The sequence below is a fragment of the Hypomesus nipponensis genome, chromosome 14 (assembly GCF_054491055.1).
Source record: "Hypomesus nipponensis isolate SF chromosome 14, ASM5449105v1, whole genome shotgun sequence".
NCBI lineage: Eukaryota > Metazoa > Chordata > Actinopteri > Osmeriformes > Osmeridae > Hypomesus > Hypomesus nipponensis.
Window position 1 is genome coordinate 21,245,548 of NC_140374.1, and position 14,453 is coordinate 21,260,000.

The window sequence follows — 14,453 nt, forward strand, 5'->3', positions numbered from 1 at the left end:
CGCTCTTTAGACTATATGTGCAATAACCCCCTGACATATTGAATGTATTTACTGTTTTTGTTATGTTTGTTATGCATATATTTAGCATGGAGCCGACTGTGAACATTTCACTGCAATGTATTGTGTATGTGACAAATAAAATCTGAATCTGAATCTGAACTTAAGAGAGGAAAGGAGGAGAGAAAATTAGATTTGACATGACAGAAGAGAAAAGGGAGCTGACAGGAGAAGGAAGGAGAAGAGGAAGGATCATGAGGGTTAGGTCATTATACAGAAGTATCATTTTAACTCACCTGTTTAACACTTTTGAGGTTATTTTCATTCATTGAGCAGACACTTCCCATCCAAAGTACCAGTTTGTGCAGGGGGTGAACCCAGGGGCGCCGCATAGGGGGGGAAAGCTAGGACAATTCTAAGGGCCCCTGACTGACAAGGACCCCAAAAATAGAAAAACAAATAGAAATCATCAAAAAATATAAATATATATTTTATTTTTCATGGGGCCCAAAATTCCTGGCGGCACCCCTGGGTGAACCTACAAGGCTAAGTCCTGTGGAGTGCAGCCAGCAGGGTGACAAGAGACGGCGGCTCTGAGAGCACGGACACACTGCACTGCACTGCAGGAGGGAACTTTCAATCCTTGGGCTCAGGCAGGATGTGAACGGACAATGTTGTGTGTATGAGGCGTACCATTGTTAGTCAAACTCACCTTATCGACACTGGTGGTGTGAAGTGTGTTGTATTAACACACACACAGCCATCCACACACGCACATACACACATGCATCCTTTCCTCTCTCTCTCTTTCTTCTCATGTCTCTCTCTCTGTCTCTCTCCCTCTCTCTGTCTCTCCCCCTCTCTGTCTCTCTCTCTCTCTCTCTCTCTCTCTCTCTCTCTCTCTCTCTCTCTCTCTCTCTCTCTCTCTCTCTCTCTCTCTCTCTCTCTCTCTCTCTCTCTCTCTCTCTCTCTCTCTCTCTCTCTCTCTCTCTCTCTCTCTCTCTCTCTCTCTCTCTCTCTCTCTCTCTCTCTCTCTCTCTGCTCCATCCCTCATTTTCATTGAGAAGGTGTTTGTCAGGAGACAGGCCCAGTCTAGCTCCGCCCTTCCAATGATGAGTAGAATTCTAAGTTGGCATTGCCATGGCGACCCCTCCCATCTTATCTCCTCATCTCCTATCTCATCCTCCTCCCTTCCTGTCCCTTACTCTCCCCTCCTGACAGACAGACAGACAGACAGGGTAGGAAGACCAGATAGAGGATTCAATAACCACAAACCAGGAGCTTTCTTTTAAACACTTTCATTATTTTCTCCACATAACTCAAAACAAACAGACCCCAAAAAGTAAATAAATAAAAGAGAGAAAAAATAAGAAAAGAAACAACTGAGCATGCGTGGACATGCGGTCTCATCAGCCTGCATGGGTATCACTCCCCCTGACCCTGACCCCCGACCCCTGACCCCCGACCCTATAGCTTCCAACCGTCTCACAGAAGCAGCCACCAATCAGGCCTGCTCTGGGAACGAACGCTGCTGTTCATCCAGTGAAGTCAGTCCTGTGGTGTCTGCTGGTCCGCGTCCAGAGGAGAGGCAGATGAGAGGAGGCAGAGAGGAAGCATGTGAAAGAGGGAGTCTGGGGAGAAGTGTGGTGTTAGGGGTGGTGTGTGCGTTGGGGGAGGGGGTGAAAGGAGGTAGGGTGGTAGCTACACGCATGGTACAAGCCCACAACAGACATGCTAACAGAAGACTTTGTGTTCCTGGCCTGGCCAACTCCCTCCTCAACAGGGTGAGATTAAAGTATCCCCCCCCCCCCCCACAAGAAAAGCTGTTCTATAGAAAGCTGAAACATACCAAGCATGCACTTTTGGGTTTGTCCAGTTTTGCTCTATAAAACAAGGCAGTTGGCATGTTATCTTGCAGTAGCTATAAAAAGGTGTTTTTTTTATTGTTCTTTGTCTCGGTAAATCACTGTTTTGAAAGCAGCAATTGTTAGTAACAGTCTCTGAAACTTGCACTAAGGTGAGCTGTCGTCTGTAGTATCATCTATACAGCAATGTCTGCTCATGTCTGGGACTGCAAAGAGACAGGCAGACAGACAGACAGACAGACAGAGAGGAAGGGCATGGATAGACAGCAAAAGGAGGGAGATAGAGATAGACAACAGACAGAGAGAGAGAAACAGAGCAAGAGAGAGGGAGAGACAGACACAGAGAGAGACAGACAGAGACAGAGAGCTAGATAGAAGGAGAGAGATAGAGAGATAGCTGGACAGAGGGGGAGAGAGAGACAGAGAGCTAGACAGAGGGGGAGAGAGAGACAGAGAGCTAGACAGAGAGAGAGAGAGAGAGAGAGCTAGATAGAAGGAGAGAGATAGAGAGAGGGCTAGACAGAGGGAGAGAGATAAAGAGATAGCTGGACAGATGGGGAGAGAGAGAGACAGAGAGCTAGACAGGGAGAGAGATAGAGAGATAGCTAGACAGATGGGGAGAGAGAGAGACAGAGAGCTAGACAGAGGGAGAGAGACAGAGAGCTAGCTAGAGGAAAAGAGAGAGAGCTTGGCTCAGCATGGGGCAGATGGATGTGAACGGACAGGATGTCATGTTAGGCTCTTCTTTTAAAGTTCAACAAGACATGATACCGGCCAATAAGGCGACGAGGAAGTCAGCTGGTCGGAATGTCCATGTGTCCATGGTGCTGTGCCATGGTGACAGCTGAATGTGCTGACAGGTCAACGCGGTTACCACGGTTACCGGGCGTGAGTGCGACGCAGCCTGATGTTGTCACCATGATGACCAGAGTGCTGATCTCCATGGGTTTGGTCTAGTAGCCCTAAACATGTTTTATTTACATTATTAATAATTATATCTACTTTAAATTGTCTCTGTATCATACTCTTTTATATACATACTCTAAATTATATTTCTATAATTTTATTTTTGTACGACATTTTGCCATGACATTCTGTGGTCTGTTTAGGAAGAGATGAAGACAAGCTGGAAGTCACATGACAGGAGCCAGGTGACTGGGCCATGAGGCATGGAACACAGAGACAAGTCCGTGTTGGGGTTTCATGAGGTCAGTCTAGTGTGTGTGAGAGAGATATCATGCAAACATACTGTTTGTGTGTGTATGAAGAACTGTGTATGTGTGTGAGTGCATGTGTGTGTGTGTTTATGTGTGTGAGTATGTGTGCGGCATGGAGAGTTGGTGTATATGTGTATGCGTGAGAACGTGTGTGTGACTTCTTCTATGGTATGGCATGTCGCATGTGATTACCTTCTCTCACACCAGGCCTCTAGCCACATGCCATACCATAGTAGAAGTGATGTCACTGAGAGGAGGTGTGTCCAGGCAGCAGGAGAGTGTGGGGAGGTGGGGGGGGGGCGGGGACTGTTTCACTTCTCTGGTTCCAATCATAGTCACATGACCTGACGTACTAGCATATCCCCAGAGGCCGTCTGCAGGCTACTTCACCTTTGACCTTTGACCTGCGCTCCCCCCCGTGACCCTCGCCCTGCTCTGCTCTTCCTGCTGGGTATGTGTCAACTCCAGGATGTAGACGAGACCGACACTTCTGATTGGCTGGCTGTGATGGCCGCCATGTTTCTGACACCTGTCCTCTTAGATCAGTGCAGGTGTCTGGGCGGTCGGGGTTTCTGTCAAACACAGTCATGTGATAACAGTCACATGATCCCCGGATCATGTGATCACAGTCACATGACTTTCCTCGCTACCCAAACGTCAGCAATATCATCACACAGAGAAAAGGCAAGTAAGGGATTTAAAAAGAACGGAATTAGCTATTAAAACAAGTAAAACTATTGAAACAATTAAATTATCATACACAGGGAAAAAATATTTTGAATTTCAAGTTAAATTATAAGTCCCACAAGTCTCCTTTTTAAATAAACTATTATTTTAAAATGGAAAACAGGTGAACTGAGGGAGTTCAGACTGCAGACAACTGATAGTTGCAGGTTGTTGCACTGATGAACAGTGCTCACATCATCCAAGTCATCACCCAGCCTCTTTTTACACAAACATGGTTAACAGCCGTATAATAAACATAATAATACTCAGCAATGATAGCATAGATAATCTGAATCAATAATCAATAATCAATAATCAATAATCTTTAAATAAAAAAGTGGATGAACAAAATTGCGACTCCAATGTTGAGCAAAATCACCATGACGACCAGAATTGAGCTGGCGCCCTGCGGGGGAGAGAAGACACAGTGTGATTAAACACACACACACACACACACACACACACACACACACATGCACACACACACAAACACACACACATGCACACACATACAAACACACACACACACACACCCTAAGACAATGGGCGCTACCTGCATGTGAACACAGACACAACCAATATATTTGTTTGTGATGTTGCTAATTACTCTGTATGACAAGATCACTGGAAACAGAGACAGAGTGTTGTAGATGGAAATGACTCTGTTGTTCCAGTCCTGTTACTGTATTAACAACTAAAAAACTGTATTTTATGTAGTGATATATTGTTTGTAAAAAGCCCCCCCAAAAAAGGAAATTACCACCAAAACCCTAGTGATGTGTAATAAACAGACCAACATAGCTACAATTCTGTAACAGGTCGATAGCTTTGGTGGAGTGGAACAAACATTGGTGGTGTTGGGGTATTTACAAAGTAAGTTGATTTACCGAGATGACCAAGTTGTGATACGGCAGCGATATAAACAGTAATCTTTGGGATTTTCAATGGAAGTGCTACCACCACATCCATAACCAATAACCATAACCGTTGGCGCAGGTGGGGTTTGTGTTGGGCTCATTTACTCTCTTGGACTCAGGTTGGGTTCAGACAGAAATATGTAGTCCGACCCGTCTCTATTGCCTGTGTGTCTGTCAAGTTCTATGTGTTTATCTGTAAACCTGTCTTTAGTCCTCTGCATTACTTCTGGCTCTGCAGATGAAAACATTCCCCCTCTCTTCCCTCTCTCTCCACTCTCTCTCTCTCTCTCTCTCTCTCTCTCTCTCTCTCTCTCTCTCTCCAGCCTCTCTCTCCATTTTCTCCATCCTCTCTCTCTCCACTCTCTTCACCCTCTCTCTCCAGCCTCTCTCTCCACTCTCTCCATCCTCTCTCTCTCCACTCTCTTCACCCTCTCTCTCTCTCTCTCTCTCTCTCTCTCTCTCTCTCTCTCCACTCTCTCTCTCCACTCTCTTCACCCTCTCTCTCTTCCCTCTCTCTCCACTCTCTTCACCCTCTCTCTCTTTCCACTCTCTCTCTCCACTCTCTCTCTACCCTCCTCCCTCCTCCTGCTTTCCCCTGCCCTCCCCCTCTTTGCAGTCACTGCCACACGCCCACTGATTGGCTACCAGCGAAGCAAGGCATAAGCTGTTCCCTAGCAACAGACCGCAGATTGGCCAATGAGGGGGCAGCTTTGTGAAGGAGCTACTTTGCCAATCTGCTGTTACTAAGGTGCTGGGAGTGTGAAGGGGGAGAGATTAGGCTGTGTGTGTGTGTGTGTGTGTGTCTCAGTGTGCGGGTGTGTTTTTGTGGGTGTGTCTCAGAGTGTAGTTTGTAGTGTGTGTCTCAGTGTGTAGTGTGTGTCTCAGTGTGTCTCAGTGTGTAGTGTGTGTGTGTGTGTGTGTGTGAGATCTAGAATGCCCACATGTCCATCTGGATATCACTGTAATCCAACATTACACAGTCCTGGTAGGTGTCACAGTAAGACACCAGTAGCTATGTGTATATGTGTGTGTGTATGTGTGTGTGTGTGTGTGTGTGTGTGTATGTGTGTGGCTCAGTGTGTAGTTATCTGAGTGTTATTCCTGAGTTAGGTTTACATCTTAATATCTGGATGTGGAATAGTTCTTGCTGTGTACTGCTGACTTCCTCGTCTGTTTCACTATCTGGTGGGAGGTAGTCCTCCCAGGTAGCTGATGTTGCAATTATAAAATGTTCTTTCTGATGCACTGTACTAGGTACTACTGTTATTGAGACGTCATTGTTAGATTGTAGTAGGAATCAAAACGATATTGTTATATACTCTGGTATTATTATTTTGGCTCACCATACATTGATAAGCTAGATCAGTGGTTCCCAACCCTGGTCCTCAGGGAACACCTGTCCTGAATGTTTTAGATGTTTCCCTGCTTCAACACACCTGATTAAAATGAATGGTCATAAGCAGGCTTCTGCGGAGCTGGATAATGACCCATTCATTTGAATCAGGTGTGTTGGAGCAGGGAAACATCTAAACCATGCAGGACCGGGGTGCCCTGAGGACGGGTTGGGAACCACTGAGCTAGATACTGCAATTGAGATGTAGTTGAGAGTGACATTGTTGTTGCATTGTAGAACAAGTAATAACGTTCCCAGCACCTGTTAACTGAGACATGGTTATTTTGTGATGTGGCTTTGGTAAAGCTCAGTAGGGTAGAGTTTAGTAAAGCTCAGTACAGTAGAGATTAGTAGACCTCAGTAGGGTAGAGTTTAGTAAAGCTCAGTAGAGTAGAGTTTACTAAAGCTCAGTAGAGTAGAGTTTACTAAAGCTCAGTAGAGAAGAGTTTAGGAGAGTTTATCTTACCGAGCTGGCTTTGAGTTGCGTCCGACTCTTGTCGTGGTGGTCTAGTGCAATGGGTGAGGATTTCTGTGGGGGAGAGAGAGTGAGATCCCTCTGCATGGGGGGATTGTCCAGCTCCTCCCCCTCCTCCCCCCGTTCCCCTTCAGTCCTGCCGACGAGGAGGAGGAGGGGCGTGGCTCTGAGCCCTCCCTCCCCTCCCTGTGCTCACGGTTCTTATGTCTCTGTCTCTGCAGCGTGTGCGACTGCCCCCCCCCCCTGGCGTGCCCGGGAGCGTGACCAGGCCGATCCTCCTCCTGGCCACGGGGCTTGTGGGTAGTGGAGTCCATGGGCTGCAGGGGCCTCATCTCCATCTCATAGTTACTCAGCTTCTCCTCATCCTGCTCCACGAGTCTGGCCCCGCCCTCCCCTCTTCTCTGCACACGCCCAGACGGGCACTCCATCCACCTGTCCCGGGGGGCTTTGTGATTGGACGAGCCGTGCTCCCGTGACTTGTGATTGGAGGAGGCGTGCTTCTGTCCGTTGGCGGCCCTCCCCCGGCCGTCGTCCTGGACGGAGGGGGTGGTGGAGCGGCTGCTGCCCCTGCTGCCCCCGCTGCCCCTGCTGCCCCCGCGGGACACGGAGCTGCAGCTGTTGGCCCTCAGGTACTCCCCCTGGGCTCCCCCTCGGCCCCCCTCCATCTGCACCTGCACCTCCTTCCCTCCTCCTCCTCCCCCCTCCTCCTCCTCCTCCTCGGTCGTCGTCCACGGCGGTCTGGCGCAGGAAGCGGGAGCTCTTGGTGCGCTGGGAGGGGGGCGGCGGGGGGCTGAGGCTGGGGGTTCGGCTGGGCGGAGGGGAGCCCTTCATGTAGAGGTCTGGACTGTCCGCCGTGCCGCTGGAGAACTGCTCCATGTCGTTCTCACTGGATGGCTGCTGCCTGGGCCGCTGGGTCTCCACTCCTGGCCAGACAGACAATCAGACAGGTGTCAGACAGACGGACGGACAGATGTCAGACAGATAGTGTCGGTTGGAATGTGATAGATTTACACACTGTTTTTTTTACTTTTCAAGGTTTCCCAAAGTCAACATGAGAGAAAGAGAGATGAGAAGGACAGACAAAGGGAGAGAGAGCTAGTTAAGTATTCTTCTCAAGAACAACCTCTCCTATGCTCTCTCTCACACACACTAACGCACGTACACACACACACACAACATAACACCCTTACCTCGTCCCTTTGATGTCATGTATCATGCTAATGTAATGATACTCTACTTAGTTTTGCTCAAAGAAATCAGTCAAATTACCCTTTTTGTCTCCCGCTCTCTCTCTCTCCCTCCCTCCCCCTCACTGTTCCCCCTTCTCTACCTCCCTATCCTCTCACTCTTTTATCTCTCTTTCTCCCTCCCTCTCTCCCTCCTTCCCTACCCGACTGTCTCCCCTCCTCCCTACCTCTCTCCCTCTATCCACCTCTCTGTCTCCTCTCCTCTCTCCCTCCCGTCATCCTTCCCTCCAAAACCATCCATCTCTCACTTTCATCGCCTTTCTTTTGTCCTTCCCTCCCACTCTTTCCAAGGAGAGGGGAGTAGGAGTGGCTGTTTGTTATTGTAGCTGAGTTAGGGTACCAGTCACACGGATGCGTCCAAATGTCATGACATTAAAACAGCCAGTCAGGTTTACACCGGAGAGTACGAGACACGTGTCATCACGAGTGCTCCTCGGTGTTGATATGTTGGTGTTTATGCATAATGTGTGTATGTGTGTGGGGTAGGTGCATGTGTGTGTCAATGTCTATCTGTGTGTGTGTGTGTGTGAAGGGGGGGGGGGGGGGTGCATGTGTGTGTGCCAGTCAGTCTTGTGTGGGCACCCAGGAAAGGTCACTGTTGACCTCCCCCCAGCTTCCTGTTGCTGCCTCCATCATTCACATGTTGCAAGGCACCATGGGTAACATGCCCTGTGGTGCCTGAGTACGCCCTGTACAGAACCACCTCTGTTCTCCTGACTCACACACACACGCAAACAAACACACACATACAAACACACACACAGATGACCCTACATGCTATCCTGGCCTCCTTAGTGAAGGCACCAAACAAGTGAACAAACTCAAGTGTCCAAACAGCAACTCTGCTCTCAAAACAACGTCATTTACGACTCATTTACAGTAGATGAAACAAACAAACACTGACTACTTTGAGGGCAGGGATTGTGTTGATGCTGGTGGTTGCCATGAGGACAGTTCCCTTGGAAGCTGTGGGCAGCTGTGAGGGAGGTGATAGAGGAGAGGGGAGGGAGGAGGTGGACTCACCGTTGCCACGGTGCTGGAAGGACGGAGAGAACTCCTTGGCGGTGAGCCTGGCGAGGCGACACTCTTCCTGGGACTTCTCTGATGCTGCCATCGCTGCGTCCGCCTTGCCCCCAGCGTGAGCCGTCCTGGGAGGGGGGGCCGGGGGGGAGGGGGTGAGAGGGGGCATGGAGGGGGTGGCAGGCAGGGAGAGAGAAGGGGTCGTTGGTTGGTCCATTAAAACAAGGTAACATTTACACTCGGTAACTTCCTGTGTGTCAGTACCCTAGCCTTGCGTCTCAAATCACATACTGTACTTTTAGTATGTACTACAGCTTCCCTTACAAAGTATGCACTACACACTACTGGGACATGCTGCTTCGTCATAATATTGCGCCTTGAACTTTGACCCTTTTGCTCATACAACAAGTTTTTTACCTTACGCTTTTTACCATTCCCCCTCCTCTCAGCCTCTCACCTCTCCTCATCCTCCTCTTCCTCTCAGCTCCTCACCTCTCCTCATCCTCCTCCTCCTCTCAGCCCCTCACCTCTCCTCATCCTCCTCCTCCTCTCAGCTCCTCACCTCTCCACATCCTCCTCATCCTCTCAGCCCCTCACCTTTCCTTATACCTCCCCCTTTCCTGCAGCCACATTGAGAGTCCTCATCACTCTAACCTCCTCTCTCCACCCCCATCCCAGCTCCCCTCGCCTCTCTCTCACCTACCTTCAACTCCTCTCACCTCCTCGAAAAAGAGAGAGCTAGACAAACAGAGAGAGCTAGACAGAGAGAGACCTAGACAGACAGAGAGAAAGAGCTAGACAGAGAGAGAGACCTAGACAGACAGAGAGAGCTAGACAGACAGAGAGAGAGAGACCTAGACAGACAGAGAGAGCTAGACAGACAGAGAGAGAGAGAGCTAGACAGAGAGAGAAAGCTAGACAGACAGAGAGAGCTAGACAGACAGAGAGAGAGAGAGAGCTAGACAGAGAGAGAAAGCTAGACAGACAGAGAGAGCTAGACAGACAGAGAGACAGAGAGAGAGACCTAGACAGACAGAGAGAGAGAGCTAGACAGAGAGAGAGCTAGACAGACAGAGAGTGCTAGACAGAGAGAGAGAGAGCTAGACAGACAGAGAGAGAGAGAGAGATGTACAGAAAGAGACAGAGAGAGAGACAGAAAGAGAGATTGACACTTGAGACAGACAGACACACAGAAGCCGTCTAACAGGATAACACACATAACCATGTAATAACTTGCATCTCGGTGGAGCAGGTGATTCACAGCTGTTTATCATCCAGTTCGTCATCCAGTATCAGCGTGTGTGTGTGTGTGTGTGTGTGTGTGTGTGTGTGTGTGTGTGTGTGTAAATCCTCCCCCGTACACCTGGGGCCAGGTAATGCCAGCAATTTGTTACTACAACGCTGATCACTGTTGTTTGCCTGCCTGCCTGCCTGCCTGCCTGCCTGCCTGCCTGCCTGCCTGCCTGCCTGCCTGCCTGCCTGCCTGCCTGCCTGCCTGCCTGCCTGCCTGCCTGCCTGCCTGCCTGCCTGCCTGCCTGCCTGCCTGCCTGCCTGCCTGCCTGCCTGCCTGCCTGCCTGCCTGCCTGCCTGCCTGCCTGCCTGCCTGCCTGCCTGCCTGCCTGCCTGCCTGCCTGCCTGCCTGCCTGCCTGCCTGCCTGCCTGCCTGCCTGCCTGCCTGCCTGCCTGCCTGCCTGCCTGCCTGCCTGCCTGCCTGCCTGCCTGCCTGCCTGCCTGCCTGCCTGCCTGCCTGCCTGCCTGCCTGCCTGCCTGCCTGCCTGCCTGCCTGCCTGCCTGCCTGCCTGCCTGCCTGCCTGCCTGCCTGCCTGCCTGCCTGCCTGCCTGCCTGCCTGCCTGCCTGCCTGCCTGCCTGCCTGCCTGCCTGCCTGCCTGCCTGCCTGCCTGCCTGCCTGCCTGCCTGCCTGCCTGCCTGCCTGCCTGCCTGCCTGCCTGCCTGCCTGCCTGCCTGCCTGCCTGCCTGCCTGCCTGCCTGCCTGCCTGCCTGCCTGCCTGCCTGCCTGCCTGCCTGCCTGCCTGCCTGCCTGCCTGCCTGCCTGCCTGCCTGCCTGCCTGCCTGCCTGCCTGCCTGCCTGCCTGCCTGCCTGCCTGCCTGCCTGCCTGCCTGCCTGCCTGCCTGCCTGCCTGCCTGCCTGCCTGCCTGCCTGCCTGCCTGCCTGCCTGCCTGCCTGCCTGCCTGCCTGCCTGCCTGCCTGCCTGCCTGCCTGCCTGCCTGCCTGCCTGCCTGCCTGCCTGCCTGCCTGCCTGCCTGCCTGCCTGCCTGCCTGCCTGCCTGCCTGCCTGCCTGCCTGCCTGCCTGCCTGCCTGCCTGCCTGCCTGCCTGCCTGCCTGCCTGCCTGCCTGCCTGCCTGCCTGCCTGCCTGCCTGCCTGCCTGCCTGCCTGCCTGCCTGCCTGCCTGCCTGCCTGCCTGCCTGCCTGCCTGCCTGCCTGCCTGCCTGCCTGTCTGTCTGTCTGTCTGTCTGTCTGTCTGCTTGCCCTCTGTCTGAAGGAAACTACAGGTTTGGGTGGAGTGACACTGTTGCTAGCTCAGTGGTAGAGTGTAACCTGCAGGTCTCTCCCTGAGGCGGAAGGCTTTTTGCTACTTAACATTAGCTACTTAGCTGTAGCTTGCAGGGCCGGAAGAGTTTGATGAGATTAGCAGGAATGAAGGGACCATATATAGCAAATGCCTACCCTTGCATGTATGTAGCCTACCGTGTATGTGTGTAGAATTGTATATGTAAATATACAGACACATACTCACAAACTAATGCACAACACGTTATCCAGAAGGTTCAGTTCTCACTTAGAAAGACCTGCACTGAACATACCAGCTACATGTCCTACTGAACACTTCATATTACCTTGACCCAACACCCTCCATCCTGGACAGACCAGGTCTGGACCCAACACCCTCCAGCATGCTGCTGTAGTAAGTCCTATCTATGTTGCTCTGGATAAACTCTGTTCTAACCTGGACAGGGCAATCTCTTCCTTCTGCTTGGAGATGTCAGCAGCCTTCTCGGCAGCCTCCACAGAGCGGTCGACCTTCTCCCTGATCTTGCTGGCTCGGAGAGGGATGAGGTTTTTCTTCTTGCCGCTCACCTACGGTAAACACGAGGAGTTAGACCCAACTGAGGTTCAGAACCGTTAACAGACGGGGGGGGGGGTGTTCGGGCCCTTCCCTCCTACCAGAACATTCTGCTTGTACTTCCCCTCCTCCTTTGTGCCGTCGGGGAACGTGGTGCATCCGTAACCGTGGCGTTTGTTCCCCAGCCACTCCCCGGCGTACTGCAGCCCGTCGGACCGCCGGCTCACCCCAAAGCCGCTCCGCTTGTCGTTCTTCCACTCCCCCGCGTACGTTTCCGTCGCCGTGGCGTCCACATCGTCCTCGGCGCCGGCCTGGTCGCCCTCGCCTTCCCCCAGGCTGATGGTGGAGTTGATGTCCGAGGCGGCCGAGCTGACGGTACTCATCCCCGCCTCGCTGCGGAACGAGCTCTGCTTGGAGCGCTGGGACGCCAGGGACGACTTGGACTCGGACTTGCGGAGCTTGAGGCTGATGAGGAGCGAGCGGCGGAACAGGCCCTTCTTCTTGCCCTTCAGGAGCTCCGCCTCGCTGTGGGCCGTCAGGACGAAGCCGCCGCGCGACACGGCGGGGCTTCCCGCCACGGTGACCCCCCCGCCCCCCGTCCCGGAGGCCACGCCCCCGCGGTCGGACAGCAGGGCGGAGCCGTTGCTGTGCTCGGAGCGCAGGGAGTTTATGGAGGTGCGCAGAGGCGAGCGGATGACAGCCGCCATGCCGTACGGAACACTCTGACGTATGCCGTAACCATGGCGCATCCCGCCCACCCACTGGCCCTGGTACGTACCTGCGGATGGGGGTTGGGGGGGGGGGGGGGGTGGTGGGGAAGAAAGGGAGGAGAGGGAAGGAAGGAATTAAAAGGAGATGAAACTATGTTACAGGAAGTTGTTGTGTTACGCAACTGTTGTCATGGTGTCCCTAGGAGCTGTCATGCTGTGTCATCACTGCAGGCTTAGACACTAAGTGACAGGTGTTATACAGTGTTGCTAGGATACAATTCCTCCCCCGCGTTCCGAAATCCTGATGACACACCTGGATACTTGTGCCTGGACCACTATGCTGGAGAGCTACAGTACTGAAGTGAAGTAGAGTAGAGTATAAGAGAGAACAGTACAGTAGAGTACAGTGGAGCACAAGGAAGTATAACACAGTATAGCATAGTACAGTAAAGTACAGTAGAGCAGAGCAGGTGAGTAGATCAGAGGAGAGGAGAGCCTCCTTAAGACACACACACACACACACTAAACTGCCCTCTAGTCAAAGTTTCCATTCTGTCTCAGATCCTGTAGCCATTAGCATCAGAGCCCCCTCCTCTCTGTGTTAGGGTGAAGAGATCTCTGAGCAGACAGGCACAGACTGCACAGTGACTTGAGTTAGCTAGCACGCTGTTCCTCGCGTCTCCTACAGGGAAGGGACTGTTTTAAAAAGTATCTGATCTGCGGCTTGCTTTGAGATGGGAAGACAGGGAATGAACAGGTTTGTGAGAGAGAGATAGAGAGAGAGAGAGAGAGAGAGAGAGAGAGAGAGAGAGAGAGAGAGGAGGGGGGGGAGAAAGGGAGAGATTGAGAGATACACAGAGAGAGAGGAGGGAGAAGGGGAGAGATTGAGAGATACACAGAGAGAGAGGAGGGAGAAGGGGAGAGAGTGAGAGGGAGATTCATGTGTATACAGTACCAGTCAAAAGTTTAGTCATATTTTCCCATGGGAAAATTATATACAGGATATGTATATAGTATTGTGCAAATTGCAAAGTCCTAAGCACAAATAATAAACATTTTAAATAAAAACATGTTCTTAACATTGCACGTATCAACAACAACAAAAGTATCATGTAAAGAATGTTGGGAGCCTCAGACTTTTGCACAGTGTTACTGTCATAGGAGGACTTTTTCTCAATGTTAAATATTTAGCTAAATGTTTACACATTTTTTTTATTTTGATTTGGTATAATGTTCAAATTATTTAAAAGAAGAGAGCACGAGAGGGAAAGCAGGTAAAAGAGAACGAGAGAGGGGGAGAGAGAGAGAGAGAGAGAGAGAGAGAGAGAGAGAGAGAGAGAGAGAGAGAGAGAGAAGAGAGAGGGAGAGAGAGAGAGAGAGAGGTAGAGAGAGAGACGGAAGGAGGGAACAATTAAGAGAGGAGCTGTCTCATGTAACACTTGTAAATCCCTTTGTGACTTGACTGACAACTCGGAACACAAGCAAGGTGCTTTCACACACACACACACACACACACACACACACACACACACACACATACAACCACACAAGCACATACACACACATGAACACGCACACATGCACCAACACACGTTACTATAAAAGGCAGGAAACTCTGTATTTAACCTGGTGTTGATCTGTCTCCCTAACTCTCTATCTACACATAAGCTCTCTAACCAACCGCCTGATCTCTCTCCATGGTGCTGAAATCTAGGACAATTCACTACCCCACACACACACACGCACACACACATACACACACACTCACACACAAACAGTTCACATGAACACAAACACACG

At 51.3% G+C, this 14,453-nt stretch overlaps 1 protein-coding gene across 1 annotated transcript in view; it reads right to left on the reverse strand.

The window, feature by feature from the left end:
• Positions 1 to 3,776: 3,776 nt before the first annotated feature.
• LOC146259169 (junctophilin-3-like) overlaps positions 3,777 to 14,453 on the reverse strand; it is a 17,669-nt gene continuing 6,992 nt past the window's right edge. Inside the window, 7 exon segments of the mRNA XM_084671514.1 lie at positions 3,777 to 4,211; positions 6,582 to 6,718; positions 6,751 to 7,307; positions 7,309 to 7,513; positions 8,861 to 8,985; positions 11,827 to 11,957; positions 12,045 to 12,721. Coding sequence (XP_084527640.1) covers positions 4,131 to 4,211; positions 6,582 to 6,718; positions 6,751 to 7,307; positions 7,309 to 7,513; positions 8,861 to 8,985; positions 11,827 to 11,957; positions 12,045 to 12,721 — 1,913 coding nt within the window. The 3' untranslated portion in view covers positions 3,777 to 4,130.